General features: G+C 33.3%; 2 protein-coding genes across 2 annotated transcripts in view; one reads left to right on the top strand and one right to left on the bottom strand.

Annotated features, from left to right (window-relative positions):
• LOC133190462 (spindle assembly abnormal protein 6 homolog) overlaps positions 1-19953 on the top strand; it is a 281161-nt gene that overhangs the window by 83794 nt on the left and 177414 nt on the right. The window lies entirely within an intron of this gene.
• Positions 4380-19857, bottom strand: LOC133190465 (bone morphogenetic protein receptor type-1B-like). The gene is made up of 11 exons (XM_061326121.1): positions 19756-19857; positions 16735-16907; positions 16094-16214; positions 15205-15313; positions 14784-14916; positions 14192-14384; positions 13771-13962; positions 11962-12067; positions 10932-11107; positions 6876-7012; positions 4380-5902 (listed from the first exon to the last, which is right to left on the bottom strand). The coding sequence occupies exons 1-11, from the start codon at positions 19835-19837 to the stop codon at positions 5720-5722; spliced, it is 1605 nt and encodes a 534-aa protein (XP_061182105.1). The 5' UTR covers positions 19838-19857; the 3' UTR covers positions 4380-5719.

Raw genomic sequence — 19953 nt, forward strand, 5'->3', positions numbered from 1 at the left:
CGATATAGATCGAAATTGTGAAAATCGATACATTGTTAGTTTTACTGCAGGTAATAACTGTGGTCCAGATACTCCATAGCTTACAATTCATTGACAAAATTGTCAACATAGCACTGTTCAGAAGGAAACGTCGTACATCGAACACGCAATTTATGCAACAGAGAAGTTTGCCGACAGTTCAGCTTGGCGATTATACCAACAAAACGACTCTTGCAAAAATGTCTGTACGAAACAGTTAATGGAGCTTATCGTGCTGTCTGTATAATCTGCATGAAACATACACTGGAAAGGCAAGACAGATTGAGTTTTGTTTTTGTTTTTTTTTTGCTTATCATGTTTAACCACTTGGTCGAGTTCAATGAAACTTTGCACAAGGGATCATTGGACAATTGAGTAGTTGTCTCCACCATGGGAAAGGGAGACGGATGGGTGGGATCAAAAACAGTGTAAGTTCATTGAAAACAATTCCTCTAGAAACTCTGGGCAAAAGTGTCCAAACTTCGGTAGGATAAAAGCTTTACTGTTGAGTATGAGTTCAAACCATGATCCCCATGTGGGGCCAAGTAGGAACACAGGAGTTTGAATGGGACGTTTTGACAGTTCTCAGCAATGTTTTGAGGAACATGGATCCAATACTAGTAAACAAAAAGTTAAAGTGGGCAGCTATAAGAATCCTGCATATTAGCATTAATTATTGTTTCGATATCTCAAAAAGAACAAAGTTACAATTTGTTTTAAAAATATACCAGAATCATTCATTGTCGTAGAATGTTGCCCAGCGTATTTTGTGATCGGCAAAGAGTTGATGATGTCAACGGGGCATATTAATTGCCCCTTATATTCAAATTATATCCTTATTTCTTTTCGTTTTGTTACATAGCGGCATTACCGATGTAAATTGTTGCCGCCGACAATATATGTTGATGGGCGACAGTATTTTGTTGGGCGATAATATAATTCAGTATGCTGAAATTTGGACCATAGTTTTCGAGTTTGAGACGCCTAGTGAGGGTTTCACACTAGCGTTTGTTCTCGAGTCGCGGCGTAAGGAGTTGATCTTTACGTCGCGGGTTCGAATCCCACTGCGGGACGTGGAGACCGGTCTTTCGGATGAGACCGTATAAACCGAGGTCCTGTGTCGCAGTAGGTGCTGGCACGAAAAAAGATCACGCACTGCTCAGTGGCCCTAAGTATAGGTCTGTATTTGCAGCCCGGCAAGTGGTGGCGTCTCTTTATGAGTGAAAAATTCTCGAGAGGGACATAAACAACATTTGAACAAATATACACCAAGTTCAGTTGTTCCGGAAAATGTAATGTGGCATGATGTTGAAAGGTCGACATGTTTTATATTAGTTTTAATCACATACCGGTGAAACCGGAGTGAACTGTAGTTCCCCTCTCCTTCTGTCCGTTTGTCTGATTGTCTGCCGGCCAGTCTATCCCACTTAGTTTTCCTCTTTTTCTGGACGTTTCAGCCTTGCATGCATTATATAAACTGATTTTTTGGAATGCGAGTCTATCTCGATGAGTTACAGATCAAGTTTGCACTTCGTTCGCTTCTAATGATCATGATGATTACGACCCAACCCACGCACAAACTGCTTGTTTTAGAAAAAGGGACGTCAAACCTAGATTTTGAAATAAAATCCAGTGTTCTCGTCCCTAATATTTTAACTGAATTTCAACAATTCATAAACTTTCTTTACGATATTAATCATTACAACCCTTTTCCTCTAAGAATCTGGGGAAACATCGACAAAATCAAAAAATGGTCAGTCATCATTATTCTTCAGGCCTGGTAATTGATTCTAAGATTAATGTAATCACATGTATTATAAATGAGAAATTCTGCATAGTGCTTTGTCTAGTAACACATGGACAAGCGCGGATCCAGGATTTTTTTTTCCGGGAATGGGGGTGGTTCCACATCAACTCTAACCAATGTCAGACTCAGAAACTTTTTGACATGCCTGAATATCCTATTTCAATGGGGGGGGGGGGGGGGGGTTGTTGTTAATGTACCCAGTTTTCTTAGTAAATTTTCTCCACATACACGACTCTTTTCCATTTTAATGTGGGTCCGTGTTTCCTGGGGAGGGGGTCCAATTTATTTTTTTCCGTTATTTTTACATGGAAATTTAATAACTCTTAAATTCCAGGGGGGGGGGGGGCTTCCTAGATCCCCACATGCATGGAAATGAGTTATTTCAAACCAAATATTTTATCATAATCCAGAGGCAAGGGTGATGCGTGTAACACTGACCAAAAATACTGACGTTGATTGCATTGCTGTTGTAGCCAAGGTCTTGTACCAATATTAGATGTAATGTCATCACTCATTAATTGTATATCAGCAATGTTTCAACAGCCCAACAATGTTTCCTGAGCTGTTACAAAAGCAATATGCATTATGCGCTGCCAAATCCACCTCTCGAAAAGCTGAATCTTATCCTTTTTTTTCCTTTGGTTAAATGTTCAATATTTTTAACTTTTAAGATAAACAGGTGAACTGCTTTTCCACCAAGAACTAAAAAAATTGACATATTTTACTCCTCTGACTTAAAAATGAGAAAGTGAGGAACCTATCTGTGTTAACATCCCCCCCCCCCCCACAAAAAAAAAAAAAAAAAAAAAATTGGCAAATGTGTCCAACACAGTATTCAAAAATTTTAAAAATTAAGTGCAATTTTGAATACATGACTTGAAAATGTCAACATAACATTACAAAAACAGATTACCCCCTGCATGGTGATTCAAAAAGAAAGACAGATAACAAAGTTCCAGGTCTGCATTGCTGTTAGAGATACATTTGAAAAAAATATATACATCAAAGTAGTTTTTAACTTTTTAATGACAATTTCATACAATGTGGCCATTAGAATCCAGCTAAAGGCTAGACTGCATTTAGAATGATACAACATTGTTAACTACATTAAAATGATGCATGATAATGGAGAATTTGTTACAATATTTAAAATGAAACACATGAATGAATTCTTGGTGGGACCCAATTCAATAAGAGGAACTTTCACAATATCATATGTCAGAGAGTTTTGAACCAAATCTCTGTATACAACTAAAATGAAAGATTATATTAACATGATTTTCAGTAACAGGTTATAAAATTTTAAATGAAATATACTCTATCACCATTCAACTGTCCATCATTAAGTGAAATAACTTCCCTCATTAAGAAAGTTTATATCTATTAAAAGTATATATATGTTTCATGAAAATTGATGTCCTACAATTTATTTGGTGGGTATATACATGTACTATTATATAAACATAAAAAGATACTGAAATTATTTAGTCATTGCAAGAACTTGTTTATTTTACATACAAAAATACTCTTGCAAGTTCATTAAGTTTGCAGGTCACTAAAAATGCAAATTTATTGAACTACTTCTCAAGTGAGGTAATTATAGTATAAAATGTATATATGATACACTAGTGATAGACATAAAACTGTAACAATAAAAACTACCTCTATTTTACAGGATGTAACAAAAAATATTCCAATAAAGCACTTGCAGATTATTATAACACAAAACAACTGGTTGTTTCAAAAGATATGTAAGTTTGATGCAAATTCCTTTCAAACATATACATGTGTATACAATGTACAAGTTTTCAAGAACAAAGGCATATAATATATTTTTGTTTTAATTCATCAGATCATGCAAAACAGCTTTAATATAAACACATAAAACATAAATACTTGTATCAATAAATTACAAGATGTGCTTTGCACAGTATAATCAGCTCTTTTGTGAATGGAAAAAAAGGTATGATGAGAATGTATGAACAAGGAAATAAAAAAAAAATAATAATTCAAATGTACAGACAAAACAACTTTTGATTTTCAACAAAATACTGACTTCTCTCTTCTTAATTCAAGAAACAAAAGTGTTGGAATTTTAAGTTTTGAAATAAAATTTTTAAAAAGTGTGGTTCTATGTCATTGAGTGGAGATAAAGATAGAACAGATCTTGGTACATCAGTCATTCTTCCAGAGTGAAAAGTAGCTTTTTACTAAAATCCACAATATTTAGAAGAGAAATATCAAAAAAAAAAAAAAAAATTAAACTTTAGTATAAGTTTGTAAAGTGAGGTATTAGAATCGTGCAATATCTACATTAATGAAATAACAAAAACCAACATATTTCACAGTGCAGTAAAAAAAAAAAAAGAATTAAATTTTGTTCCTCATAGTAAAATTCATTTCTTGCATGAATAAAAAAAAGAAGAAAGAATTGAAAATGTGAATGAAACTTCCATTTTTTGTTTATCAATCAATTTTGATATAATACTTCATGGTATCATATAATAGAAATTTCACTGAGATACTGCAGATGCCATTTAAAGTCAACAAAAATTTATAAAAGTTTAAAAATGACCTTGTTATTTAAGTGTTTCTTAACTTGTGTTAAATATGAAAATAAAAATTTTATTTTAAATCAATGTATTATATAAAGTTTTAATTTGGTGGGAATCATAAGGACAAATCTATGGAAAAGTGACTATGATAAACATAAAACATCACTCCCATATTTTAATCTATATATATATATAAAGTGAAAATATTTTACAAACATATGAAACACAACCATGAATTGTTCAAAATAACAACAATAAATCATATGCATTTCTACACTGGTTACTCTCTCTCTCTTCCTCATGTCTCAGAATGATATGAAAAGGGGGGGGGGTTAAAATTACAGGTGTTTTAACCTGATCTCATGATATCTAAACACAGGCCAAGTGACTAGAACCAATTTCCTAATTTCAGCATAAAATTTTGTTATCTTAAACAGAGCCTGGGGTACTGTGTGCTTTAAATAATGATCTTCATAATCCTCTGAACTGGGAATCTGTGCAAGCACATTATATACAGCACACTTTCAGAACAGGAGTATTTCATCAAAAATTGGTGTCTCTGTCCAGGATAGATTGTACTTTTCCATGAATATGATAAAACTAACAATAATTATCAGGCCACACCAGTGATAAATGTGAAGTGGTGTCTCCTGAATAATTGCTGCCCATTGTTGTAAGGGAATGCAAAACAAAATTCTTAAGCAAGTTTTCAGTGAAGCAATTAAGTTTGAAAAAAAAAATCACGCAGTACAGATGTATACTGAAAATGACTTCAGTCATACAATACAAACACACATCGATGCATATACATTTACACCAATGTCATGAATTTTTTGTATCCTACACTATTAAAATATAATTAAGTGGTATTTTTCTATAAAGCATTCACTTTCATTTAAAACAACATTTTTTTTCTTTAAAAATGAAAATTACAGATCTAGCATTCACTACTTATAAGCACCACTAAAGTTAGCAAGACTGGCCATATCACAAAGTGGTTACAAAAATATTATACATTATAAAGTCAATCAATATGGTGTAACTAAAATGCCACATAGCCGCTCTAAAAAGAAAAAGACTGCCAAAACAAACAAGCAGCAAATTATATTTGCTCACAACAATTCAAAACCGGATAACTGCTGCATTAGCTTCTGCACTTACAAATAAATGGCACAGAAAATTCATCCCTTTTCAATGGATTTCAACAAAGGGCACCGTACACTTGTAGAATGTTGCCTTTTTTCTGTTTGTTTTTCGTTTGGCAAACAGAATGGTTGCTTCTGTCAGCACAAAAGATCATTTTAACAACCATGGATGTTCTTATTTCCGTAAACCAATATCACTCACTGTTTTTGATCATGTTCGTAACTTCTGTGATCTTTTCCGCCTCGTCCAATTTGACACTTTTGTTAAGCTGGAGAATCATTCCCCCCAATGTCTTTTTCACGCGCAGAGCAGTCAGTCTAGCTCCCGGGTTGTGACTCCAGCATTCCCTCATCAAGCGTGCCATCATCTTTAAATACTAAAATTAAGAAAATAAAATTGAATGTATGTCATTACTTGGTAATGAAACACACATGTAAATTCAGTTTTACACATTAATGATATTGGGGAAATTTTAATTTATAAACCTTAATTCACAGCTTACAAATTCTTTGTGCAGAATCCTTTTTAAAAAAATTTGTCCTTCAGAGGTCTTTTAATAAATGAATATGCAAATGTTTAAAACATACACGTACATTTCAATCTAATCCTGTTACCAAACCATAATAATAATAATAAAATTTGTAAACACAATATATTACTTAATATTCTCTCATTTCTACTGAAAATTACTTATTTTAATAGTATTTTAATTTTACATGTATTTTAATAGTAAAAAATCACTTCAGAGAAAACTTATAGGGGGGAAACTTTGAATTTGGGCTGCTATTGAGATATCAGAGATGTGTGCAAATGGATATGGACATTATCAAGTGATGATCAAATGTCAAAGATATCAAAGAAAGTCTTATGCATTGCAATAAAATGACAGAGAAACAAGCAAGAGGGATTTGTTTTTACTTTAGCATCATTCATTTACTAAAGAAAAAAATTATGTTGATTTGATGTTTGGATTAGGAAATAAATTCAAGTTCCAGCACTGCTTCCCTTCATCATTTTGTCATGGGATGTCATCCTATTACAGTGAAAACTGTCTAATCTGACACCTGTGCAATCCGTTTCACTGTGAATTCTGACCCTTATTTTAATATACATCTTATTGTTTTCTATGTTCTTTTCACTGCACAATCTGACAACCTGTCTATTCCGACACAAAATTTGTCTCCCAGTGCGTGTTGGATTACATTGGTTTCACCGTACATTGTAGCTTACAGCCTGCTTGCTGTCCTCGGCTAAACGGACCCCAGGTATGTGATATTCCTCACCCAATGAATGAATGATATCTTAATCCCTGGGAAAATATGAAATACATTACAAGATTTAGTTTTTACCTCGTTAGATGACCATCTGTTGGGGAATCCTGGCCTCATCTTTTCAACACACACAATTTTCTTCATTTCCTCATAACTAGGATCAGAGTCTGCAGGAATAGTCTCAAAATATGGAGGCTGATAGTCATCAGCTATACCTATCAAGTTAAAGATGAGACAAAATTAGTTCAGGAAATAGAAATTGTTCTTCTGAAGGTTTGAATTGTCAAATAAAATTTAAAACACAGTGAATGCCAATATCATAGTCCTGTAAATTTCTAAAAGCTGTATCTAAAATTATATTCATGGGAGTAAAGTAAAGCCTTGCATTTATCTGCAAGTCAAAAATTTGGCATATCTTCTGTATGGTAAGTAATTAAACTTTCCAAAGTTACTGAAGAGAATTTCATTGTTGTGTTTAGACAGATTAGTGCACTTACACATGCATAATGAAAGAAAAAGTGAGCAAGCTCACATACCCCACGCTTCCCCAAAACTCAACAATGCAACACGTAATGAATGGCACAGTGCATTTTAAATACACAGTATAATTCAAACAAGAGGCCCAAGGGCCTTAACGGTCACCTGAGTATAATACAACAATTTAGAGGATCCATAGAGTATAAAATGAACTGAAAGGTGAAGCTTTGTTGCCCAAAAGCAAGAAAAATAGGGTGATCAGGATTAACAAAATAATTAGTCTAGTATTCATTAAAAGTTCATAAATTGGGTTCTAATCTGTTCCCCATTTATCACTCTCACCAGACAGTATATTAAGAAACTATCAGTGCTTCTGTACTCTTTTAATTCCTTGTGGAAATCTCTTACATTGGCCTGAGTAAGACTCTTGGTCTTTGATGAACATTTAAGGTACTGGTATTCCATCCCTAATAGCCTCAGATTCAATGAATTTGAATACATAACAGATGTGTACGGGTGGAATACTCAGAATATTTAGACATAATCTACATTTATTACTATTAGCAGTAAAGAATGGAAGTGTCCTAATTTATGACTTGACCTTTGTTGAAGAGTTATCTCCCTCTTTTTTTAAGTAATAAAAATCAATTTTAAAAAAATATACGGTAAAAAAATTGTTTTCACAATTTTGGTAGAGTCACTCTTGCTCATCATAACTATGTATTCAATTTGTTTCAATAATACCCAGGAGTAGAGAAGAAGATTTTCAAAGAAATAATGCATTTTCATTATATAATCAAAAGAGCCCCGCCCTAGCACCAGAACCCCTGACCCAGGGGCCATGAATTTCACAATTTTGGTAGAGTCACTCTTGCTCATCATAACTATGTATTCAATTTGTTTCAATAATACCCAGGAGTAGAGAAGAAGATTTTCAAAGAAATAATGCACTTTCACTATATGATCTATATAGCCCCGCCCTAACACCAGAACCCCTGACCCTGGGGCCATGAATTTCACAATTTTGGTAGAGTCACTCTTGCTTATCATAACTATGTACTCAATTTGTTTCAATAATACCCAGGAGTAGAGAAGAAGATTTTCAAAGAAATAATGCACTTTCACTATATGTTCTATATAGCCCCGCCCTAACACCAGAACACCTGACCCAGGGGCCATGAATTTCATAATTTTGGTAGAGGGCTCAATGCTTATTACAATCATGCCAACAGTTTGACTGCTTGATGTCCAGGAGTAAAGAAGAAGATTTTTAAAGATTGCATTAATTTTGATGGTTTTGGCCCCACCCCTCAGGCCCCAGGGGGCCAGGGGCCACGAATTTCACAATTTTTGTTCTTCTTCACCCATAGATGCTATATGCCAAAATTGGTTGAAATTGGTTCACTGGTTCCAGAGAAGAAGCTGAAAATGTTCAAAAGTTTACGACCGACAAACGACGGACGACGACGGACGAAAAGAGATAGCAATAGGTCACCTGAGTGACTCAGGTGACCTAAAAATTTTGTAAAAGCATCCTTGTTCATCATAACTATACACTTGTTTCTTTGCTTTATAACCAGGAGTAGAAAAAATATTTTGAAAGAAATTATGAATTTTCACTATATAATCAGTAGAGCCACCCCCCCTTTCACAAGAACCCCTGACCCTGGGGCCATGAATTTCACAATTTTGGAAGAGGCATTTTTGCTTATCATAACCATGCAATTCCTTTGTTTAAATAATACCCAGAAGCAGAGAAGATTTTCAAAGAATTGATGCATTTTCACTATATAATCAATAGAGCCCCACCCTAACAGCAGAACCCCTGATTCAGGGGCCATGAAATTCACAATTTCTGAAGAGGCACTCTTGCTCATCATAACTATGTTTTTAGTTAATTTCTTTAATACCCATAAGCAGAGAAGAAGATATTCAAAGAAATAATGCATTTTCACTATATAATCAATAACCCCCCCCCCCCTTCACCAAAACCCCTGACCCAGGGGCAATGAAATTCAAAATTTCTGAAGAGGCACTCTTGCTCATCATAACTATGTACTTAGTTAGTTTATTTCATACCCATAAGCAGAGAAGAAGATTTTCAAAGAAATAATGCATTTTCACTATATAATCAATAGAGCCCCCCCCCCTTTCACCAGAACCCCTGACCCAGGGGCCATGAAATTCACAATTTTGGAAGGGGCATTCTTGCTTATCATAACTGTGTACTTAGTTAGTTTATTTTATACCCAGGAGCAGAGAAGAAGATTTTTGAAGAAATAATGCACTTTTACTATATGATCTATATAGCCCCGCCCTAGCCCCAGAACCCCTTACCCTGGGGCCATGAATTTCACAATTTTGGTAGAGGGCTCAATGCTTATTACAATCATGCTAACAGTTTGACTGCTTGATGTCCAGGAGTAAAGAAGAAGATTTTTAAAGATTGCATTAATTTTAGTGGTTTTTGCCCCACCCCTCAGGCCCCAGGAGGGCAGGGACCATGAAATTCACAAATTTTGTCCCCCTTCACCCATAGATGTTATATGCCAAATTTGGTTGAAATTGGTTGAGCGGTTTCAGAGAAGAAGCTGAAAATGTTCAAATGTTAACGCACAACGCACGCCGACGGACGAAAACGGATAGCAATAGGTCACCTGAGTGACTCAGGTGACCTAAAAAGGGGCATTACTTGCAAAAAATCATCACATCAAAACTTCTTGCATATAAGGACATTCAAATCTTTGTATGTTACAAATTTAACTGGGCTGAAGTTTCTAGATAAATAATGGAATCAAAATTTCTTGGTAATATACAAATCTATACATTATTCTGAAATACCTACAAAGTTTCAGGAAATTCAGTGCCGGAATTATGCTGACAAACTGTTATTTAAATTCCTCAGTGATTTCGATTTGTTAATGAGTGTAAGTCCATGTCCAACACATGACAGTTTACACATTTAAATAATTGATGGAAACAAAATTATGATGTAGTCATATGAATCTGTTTATATACTGTACTTATGAAATTATTTAAGGCAAAGCACACCAATTTGAAGGGGGGGGGGGGGGGGGGGGGGGAGAGAACTATCGAAGATGGTGTGTGTGTGAGTGTGTGTTTGTGTTAAACCATTAATATTTTGATCTCAAAATCAATAGGGGTCTTTTAAGGTCATAAAATATTTCACATAGAATTTCATTATAAAAAGCTGATTCCAGTGGAGTTTCTTATTACCTAGCTGGAAAGTTTCTTCAATAAAAGGCAAAACTCTTAAGGCAAAAATAAAGGAATCGGAATTTCCTGGTAATATGCACATCTACACATTGTGTCCTAAATATCTGCAAAGTTTGACGAAATTCTGTGCAGTGGTTTATGAGGAGTTGCGCTGACAAAAAAACAGGACTGACGGACTGACTGACTGACTGACTGACTGACACACTGACTGACTGACTGACGGACGGGTCAAAAACATTATACCTCACGCAACTTGTTGCGTGGGGTATAAATACATCACATTTTAAAATATGATTAACAGTATGTAAATAACCACAAATATCATACGTTTTTAATCCCTCTATAGGTAAATAACTCCATGGAGAGTTAATAAAATTATAATAAAAAGAACTTAAACATTTGATTCTTTGAGATTAATACCATTAGATATGCATCGTCTTGCTATTTCCCACAACACAAGTCCAAAAGCATAAATATCTCCTTGTTTGTAGGCATCAAAGTGCTCTCTGCGGACGGAGTTGTCCAATACTTCAGGAGCCATGTAACGCTTTGTCCCTTGTCTGGACGATGAAGGCAGGTCCACTTCATTGGACTCGCTGTAATTGTAACATTATATATTACTACATGTTCAATAAAACTTACAGATGCATATATCATGCTGGGTCGATAATCATGTTATTTTGAAATTCAACACGAAATTTCAATCAGATGACCTGAATTTAGTTAATTGAACATATACTTTTAACTTTACATGGACGTACAAAGTACTTCCTGTGTTAGGGTGTAACAATACATTCACGTATTGTGATGCAAAGGGAGTCAATATGATACATTGATATATAAAATGAATTATCCAATACTATCAATGTTTTTCAATACATTTAGGAAGTATATAATGTGCAATTTTGGTTTTAAAATTAAGATTTTTTGCATAAACAACAATAATGGAACTCATTAATTATCCAATAGGAAAGTGAAATTTCTTTTTTTAGTTTAGAAATTAAAGAGAAAAAGTTTAATTTTTATTGTGCTGTAATCTTGGTTTTAGCTAGAAAGCATTTAAAGACTATTAGAATCAGTTACTGAAAAACATAATTTTCCTTTATTAAAAATCCAAACATAATTGTGGAGAAGCCAGTTAATATAAAAACTTGATATATCATGATATATTGATATTTTTCCAAAATATTGTATTGAATGGTGGGAATTTTCCCCCTCAAGATACACAGCCTTATTCCAGAGACTGCCAGTTTGGACACTCAGGGTGCATGTAGTGTCATTTCAATTTAAGATATTCATATTAACCACATATTAACTGCATGGGTACGAAGTAAATATTTTTAAAGAAGGGTGGTAAATGAAATAAGAATTGCTAACTTTTTGTCTTGTGTCATATTTGGAATCTAACCCTGGAATTTAAAAAAAACATGACAAAGAAATATTGTTGAACCTGATATATCTCACAGCCAGCCCTAGGTCAGCTATACAACAGCTTCCATCTGCCTTCACCAGAATATTTCTAGGTTTGATGTCCCTGTGGGCCATTGCTGGTTTACCTGTGAAAATATACACATGCTGTTAGATTTGTTATCAATTAACACTATATTCAGCAAGATTTCTTCTATTTATAGACTGTCAACAAAATAATCGAAGGAAGACAAAGAATGTGATACTGTATTTGGCCGAATATAATACGCATTGGTGTAAAATACGCACCCCCCTTTTTGAGCCTGAAACTGGGGGAAAAAACGCAGTTCGGTTGTATTATACGCAGCAGAAAATTTTACCAAGCGGTGTTCTGAACTTCTGAAAATCGTGGTAATTTGCTATGAAAATCGGCGCGGAGATAAAGTGCCGAAAATTTACAGAACACGATATTTTATTCAAATGCGTTTTTATTTCTTAATCTTGACTTTCCATATCGCGACAATTTGGAGGAAATTATTTATTTTAACAAAGCACGAGATAATGTTGCATTAAAGTATTAACAGAGTTTATTATAAATTTTTTTTAGCATACGGTGATATTGAAATTATACGTCGCCGTATTCTAACTATTCTTTGTGGAAATAATTTTATTTCAACAAAGAACGAGATATTGTTGCAAGTTTAACAGTTGTCATATTTATTTTTAGTTTAAGGTAATCATGTTGAAAATTATGTAAATTTAACAGGGCAAGTGATATTGCAACATCAAAGTATTCACAGACTACGATTTTCTTCTTTTGAACTTGAAATTAATTAATTAAATAAATAGCTGATGTTATAAAAATAAAATCAAAATTTAACAAGCGTGTAAAGTGTAGTTATCAACACAACTCCAAAGCTGTGAAAAATGATGTACAAAGGTGGGATGTGTGTCTTCATACATCGAGGTAATCTTCGTGGACATATTATTTTCTACAGAGCACGAGTAAATGATAACACTTAAGTTTCAACATACTTCATATTTCCTTTTTTAACTCTCAATCATTTTAACACGAGGCCGATATAAGATAAAGTAAAATTACATTTAACAAGCGTTTAACTGTTTAATATGTCGTAATCAACACAAGCTTATACATATGAAAGATCACAAACCAACCCCCGATTTTTAACAAAGAAAATAATCAAAGCCATTAATAAGGGCAGTAAATAATCAGTGCTCTAACTGTAAAAACAATGCTTTGGAGTCGGTAAACAATTTAATTGCCTGGAGGGGTGTTGAGGGGTAATTATCAAGTGACAAGCGCACATGTTCAGTGATGTGGGGGAGAAAATGTAATGACTTATTACTTTTTTGACCGAGTGTCTGACTGATTAGGTACATGTGTACTATAATTACAGAAGCACGTGGCAAAGGAATGCGTGAACATCTATAAATAACATCGTTAATGGCAGCCTACACGGAGACGATGAACATGCAGCTCAAATTAATTTTAACTTGCTTTTAAATTTAATTTAACTATCAAAAGGTTATAAATATAACATTTTTAACAAGCCTACATTCCAACAATAACTTTTCGAAGTTTTAAATACGGCGATAAATAGCAAGAAATTGCATAAGTCTCTAGGTAATACTACGGTATGTGCATATGATAGCCGTGTTTCACATGAAAGAAAAACCTATCAAAATCCCATTGTGGTGTAAAATACACACCCCTTTCTCACAGAAAATTATTTTGGGAAAAAAGTGTGTATTATATTCAGCCAAATAAGGTATTTGAAAATGTCTCATTTTCCCCATAAATTCTTCAAATACTTTGTATCCATCTGCTTACCCTTTGTTCCAAATATTTCTGAATGTAAATGACCAAGACCACAAGCAGCAGTGTGTGCCATTTTGAGCATATCTTCCACATCCAGGATGTGTGTCTGAAGGTAGTCATACAAGGACCCGTATTCATGGTAATCAGTGATTAGGAACAGCTGAGTCCAGGACCCTGTTCCCTTTATATCAGATGCAATGTAACCTGTAACAACAACACACAAATTTTTTTTACTGAGTTTATTCAATGGCCAACAAAAGACAACTCTTAACATTTTGTTGCCAAAAGCAGAGTGAGCATACTAATTGGCACACGCAACATAGCTGAAGTTGTAGCCAGTAAAACACCAAAGGTTTCCAATGAAAGGGATAAAAAAAATACCTTTGAGCCTGTCACACATCTTTCCCTTCTATCTTTCAGGTATATTACTTACCAAGTATCCCATCATGCCTCAGTAATACTGACTGATACAGCTCTGTCTCTCTGGCCCAAGTACTCTCCTCTGTGGTAAAGAAGATTTTGACAGCGACCTCCTCTTGCCTCCAATATCCTTTCCAGACCTCCCCAAACCTTCCCTTACCCAGGCTTTTAACCAAGTGAATGTTCCTGGCTATTGTTCTCTGGACCTACATACACAATGAATATAGGGTGTAACACCAGAACTAAATGATTAGAAACAAGGTATATTTTTGTAACAATATTTTCCCTGTCATTTTAAAGTCAGAATTTATTTTATTCATTCTTTATTTATTATTTTTTGGTTTACATATCCTGCAAGTGAACCCTCAATTTTTCTGAGGGAGTGGAAGAGAGGAAGGAGTAATGGAGAAGTGTATCATAATTAAAGACAACACATAATCTTAGCATTATTTCGGTTTTGTACTGGTTCCAATGATTATCAAACTATTTTTTCACCATCTTTGTAGGCAATATATGTTTTGTGTTTCAAAAAATATACACCCAAATGTGATACGTTTACAGAAGTATATTCACAAAAGTTTTGACTAACACCCTCCAAAACATACCAGAGTGGGCGGTCCAGATCCACAACCAGAAGACTGGTCAATTAGGCCTTTTGTCGAGTCACACATAAAGGAATCACTGTGCTCCTCATGATCGCCCATAAATGGCTCCTTCTTCACATCTCGTCTTTTATGTCTGTAAATCAATGACATTTTTGTGAACATGTAATTTACAGTAAACATACATAGATTTCTTCATACATATATGTAAATTACATATTACTCCCCCTTTTTTTTTTAAATAAGTATGCCTTTACCATTTTATGGAGTCTTTGAATGTTAAATCTAAATTGTCTGGAAGAATAGCTAACAGGGCATCTTCTTTAATTCCAAGCAACCCCCCCCCTCTATAAAAAAACTCTTTTGTAAAAAGTCCTTTGAAATTTTATATTTTGTTTCTTTTTCATTTGATTTGAATACTCACCTCAGATACAACAAGGAGACAATAAGTACAAATATCAGAAAACAGCAAGTTATAGAGACAATCAGAGCCAGGTGTGTCAGGTTTATCATGTCATCTTGTCCAACAGGCACTGCAGAGAAAAACAGTTTACATCATCACTTACTGTTAATGTGTGTTATACACTATAACTAAACTAAGAAACATTCCTCATAAATATTCCTCCAACAGTTAACTGCTGTATTTTTGTGTGCATTAATGAAACATGATTACCCTATGCACAATAATCTAATAATAGGATATCTTATTCTAAAGAATAAGATTGGTCAACAGGCTATAAACCCAGGAAAGTCATTTCTTTACAAAAGGAACATGATCAGTTAAATATTCAACATATTATACATGGATTAGTGTTACAAAGAAAAGTACAAAATATTCTGTCTGGAAAAAAATTAACAATGTTGAAATCATAACCATGAAAGAACAAAATTTGCCCAGATGTAAATGTTAGTCTTTTTTTTTTTTTTTTTTAAATCAGGAACTAAATGTTTACAGTACTTTGATATATAGATTGTTGTGCAGCATCCAGAAGTTTTTCATTTACAGATCTATCCCATGGCTTATACAACAAATAACACATTGTGCCTCTACTATTACAAATTAGGTTTGCTACTGACTCTCTATGGAAAAACACTGTGTATTGAGTTGATCAATCTCATAGTATATTTTGGTAGGCAGTCAGCAACAAATAAGTGATTGATTTTCTCAATGACCATTATAAAAGAGACTAACTTAAATAGTATTTGAAAGCATTTGTATGACCTTATACATCACCTTCTCACCATACATGTCAATAGCATTTTAGAAAGTTTCATTTTTTTTTTTTTTTTAAATCTATTCATTTTAAACCTACCTCCTTTCTGTGTGTTGTTATGTTCTACATAGAAAGGGTCCAGATATTCATTGCAGTAATCTTCATCATTACAGCACTCCACAGTTCGAGGGATACGATGAGGAACTAGATGGCCTTTACACTGTAAATATAACCAAATAATCATAATTACTTTACACTGTAAATATAACCAAATAATCATAATTACTTTACACTGTAAATTTAACTATATAATCATAATTACTTTCGAAAAGTGTGAATTAAATAATTTGTGAATAAAATAATTTTTAAATTACATTTGTAATTCATTTTTATGTCAACCAGTATTTCAAAGCTTTTCCTCTCAAAAATAGAAGACAATGTTCATTTATTTTCACACTGAAATTTATTCTTTAGTAAAGCATACAATTCATGAATGCATAAAAAATGTTTATTATGACAAAATTAACCTTCTTTTCTTACTTAAGACTTTTAGTAATGGTACAGATTATATGACCAACACGTGTTCTACCTATTAAAATTGCATTATAAAGAAGAGATACTTTATAGCATCAGCAAAAATTCTATCTTATTTTAACTTTGTACTGTATCGCAATAAATGAGATTGTTATAGTCTCATGTAGTCTAAATATAAGATTTGAGAACTAGATGTTTGAATTTACCTGAAGTATGCTGTTTTCTTCCTCTGACATACACCCCATACTTATGATTTCCACTGTCTCCCCATTCTCTACTACCTTCCTCAGTCCCGTGAAGCACTGAAACTTAGCAATGCAGGTGTCATTCACTGCATTTGGATGGCAAGGAGCACATCGGCACTTCAGTTCACCAGCACCTATTAAACATGATACAAAAACATGTATTAAAATTTATACTTGTTATGTCATATTATAGTGTTACTGCCTTGATTAATAAATGTTGATGAATGAATGATAAAGCTGTAGTCACAAATTTTCACAAACATAAACATGATTACTTTTTTGTGAAATTGTTTACATTGTATTCATTTTTTTTTTTGCAGGACTGATTGCCTTGTATCAAGTAAAAAAAAAATGTTTTTGTTATATTTAAAGCAATATGAGCTGCATTTTTGAGAATTCAATTTTACTGTTAAAATGTGCTATTTTGATAAATTCTTATGTAATTTGAACCTTTTTGATCAATTTGACTCAAATAAAGTATTAAATTGCTTCAGAAGAAAGACTTCTGTACAATCGAATATATTGTATTATATAAGGAATCAATATTGTACAGGACGACAATAATGTAATTCTGCTTTAATCAGAGCTTATAAATAGTTCTTCCATCGCAAATATGAACAACAGAAATTGATATACGTTCTTTTTTCCTGTCATTGAAATAGTTAATTACAATTTTGCAACAAAAATTTCCGATATCAAAGTTGCAGCTCATATTGCTTTAAAAATAATGATTTCAAAACTATCTTACATACAATGAAAATTTTTAGCAAATGTGCTGGAAGTATATTTCTGTAATAATACATGAAGTACTGGTAATCATGCAACATAATGTTCAGATTTAATGTTCTGTTGTTAAAATGATAATGTTATGGACCAGGTTTAACAGCAGAATGCATTGCATATATTGGCAATGTAGCAAAATAAACAAGGACCATAACTCTAATCAACTCAAATGCTACAAACAATTCATAGTGTTCTGAATGGTAACATGGCGGATCAATTTGAAGTGAGTAAGAAGACGTTGATAAGTGTGTTGAATTTTTCCATTATATGGATTAATTTTTTGGGTGGAAGGCATCTACAATCTCTAAAAGGTTTATGATTAGTTTGTTGGTTATTTTAAACGCAACTTTTACTTCATTTTTGTTTTCTAACAAATCATTTTTAGCCAATCTGCAATTTTTTGCTACATTTCATGTACGTGGGAGGCATTCTAACTGTAGTGAGGGCCTAAGAATTCAACGATAAACCATGACAGTATATTGCGGTACATTTTTCCAAGGTTCAATTCACACAACATTAAACTGATTTAAAGGTTTGGTTCAATCGTCCAGAATAATCTGAAATCAAAGACATCTGTTTTTGGTTCCTTGTTTACAATTTCATAATAGCTCTTGAACACAAAACACAAGGTCTACAATAATGCAGCTAAACTCATCTCCAGCATCTCACTGATATCATATTCAACAGAGCGAAGGATGTAATTGCTTTTCAAATGTAATTAAATGTAATTTAATTACATTTGAAAAGAAATTACATCTTTATATTTACAATGACTGAAAATAAGACAGTGATATGAAAGTCTTATAAGCTAATGCATATGTCATCACTCATGTATTTTAATGACTATACACTTTTTACTAGGTTTTTGTGTCAACACAAGAAATATTTCCACTGGTTTTAAATATAAATTCAAAAAAAAAACTAAATGACTGTCTTCTTTTTTCATACCAATTAAAAAGGAAGAAAAATTAAGAAAGACTTTCCCCTTCTAAATAAGTCAATCTTTGCTCTGAATCCAGGCTATTTTGTTTCTTTGTAAGTGCAGAGGATATTGTCACAGCTTAAAGATCTACCCTCAATCCAGTACAAGTTGACAAATGGATATTTAAATTCATTTTCATAAAACATGAACATTTTAGGAAGAAATAGTTATAATAACAAATGTGATAGACTTATTTACTTAATATTTGTGTTTTTGCCTACATCATTGCAGTTGATCTTTGTGTTAAATTATTGCATTGAGATTATATTTACTTATACACATGTATACATTTTCCCAAAATCGGGCGCAAAACACTGTGCACAATGCTACCTCTTTTGATGTCTGAATCACTCTCTTTTTTTCCTCACAGTAGGTTAATATTAGATAGAACATTCCATTGTAAAATGATGTTGTCCTACGGACCCGGTTTAACGATAGAATTCGTTCCGTGTATTGGCAATGTAGTAAAATAAACATGGGCGATAATTCAAACTCAGTGCATTTACATGATCAATCCAGAGAGTTCCAAATGTCAACATGGCGTGCAAATTTGAAGCGAGATAAAACGTTGAGAAAATGAGTTGAATTTTCATCTTTATATGGATAATTTTTTAGGTCAAAAGGCATATACAACCTCAAAAAGGTTTGTTATGATTAATTTGGTAGATATTTTCAGTGCAACTGCTTTTGTATACTTCAAAATTTTGGAGCAGATCCGCTACGATTTGCTACATTGCAAGTATATGGGACATATTCTAACTGTGTTGAGGGCTGTTAGATTATTCTAACTAGGTTTATATGTATGCCTATATCTATAATAATTGTAACGTACTGTGAACTAATATGCATCATATCATAACTGAATATCATGATACGTATGGTATCATGAGGTTGATGTGTCATTGCACCCCTATGAGGTCCTGTCTTGAAACACAGATTATTCCACTACATAATCTTTTGTGCTCAGCCTGTTATATAGCAATTGTACCTATCACATGCTACTTTTAAAGTTAATACAGCCAACCATTACTCCTGCTTCAAGTTTTCAATTAAATCAAAACAATCATTTATCATAAAACCTTTTGTTTACACATCTATTAACAACAACATGCTGAATAAAAGTAGATAATTCTACTCCTAGAAATCACTCAATAAATATTCGTATATTGGGTAATTTTCTTTGAAAATGTAAAAGGAATGTTAATAATTAAACTTACATAAAGATAAGTTTACAAAGATAAATGTTAACGATATCAAAACAATGCAGTCTTCACGTCGCCAGACCCCTTTCTCCGCCATATTTGTTTCACAACAACCTTGACCCTTGCTGTTCTTTTTCACACCCTCTTTTTAAAAAAGCAGGTGGTAAATGTAGTTCTAACCACTCTTTGGAAGTAACATGAAAAAAAAATGAT

The sequence above is a fragment of the Saccostrea echinata genome, unplaced genomic scaffold (assembly GCF_033153115.1).
Source record: "Saccostrea echinata isolate AGI-Se365-2 ecotype Australia unplaced genomic scaffold, CSIRO_AGI_Sech_v1 ptg000022l, whole genome shotgun sequence".
NCBI lineage: Eukaryota > Metazoa > Mollusca > Bivalvia > Ostreida > Ostreidae > Saccostrea > Saccostrea echinata.

What these genes read in the sequence shown, in the direction of transcription:
- LOC133190465 (XM_061326121.1), bottom strand. Translation starts at nt 19,837, where the DNA reads ATGGCGGAGAAAGGGGTCTGGCGACGTGAAGACTGCATTGTTTTGATA. An exon ending in AGAAATATTTGGAACAAAGG is followed by an intron (nt 12,068 to 13,770) that starts GTAAGCAGATGG and finishes ATATTTTCACAG; the next exon opens with GTAAACCAGCAATGGCCCAC. An exon ending in CTGGCTGTGAGATATATCAG is followed by an intron (nt 11,108 to 11,961) that starts GTTCAACAATAT and finishes TTACAATTACAG; the next exon opens with CGAGTCCAATGAAGTGGACC.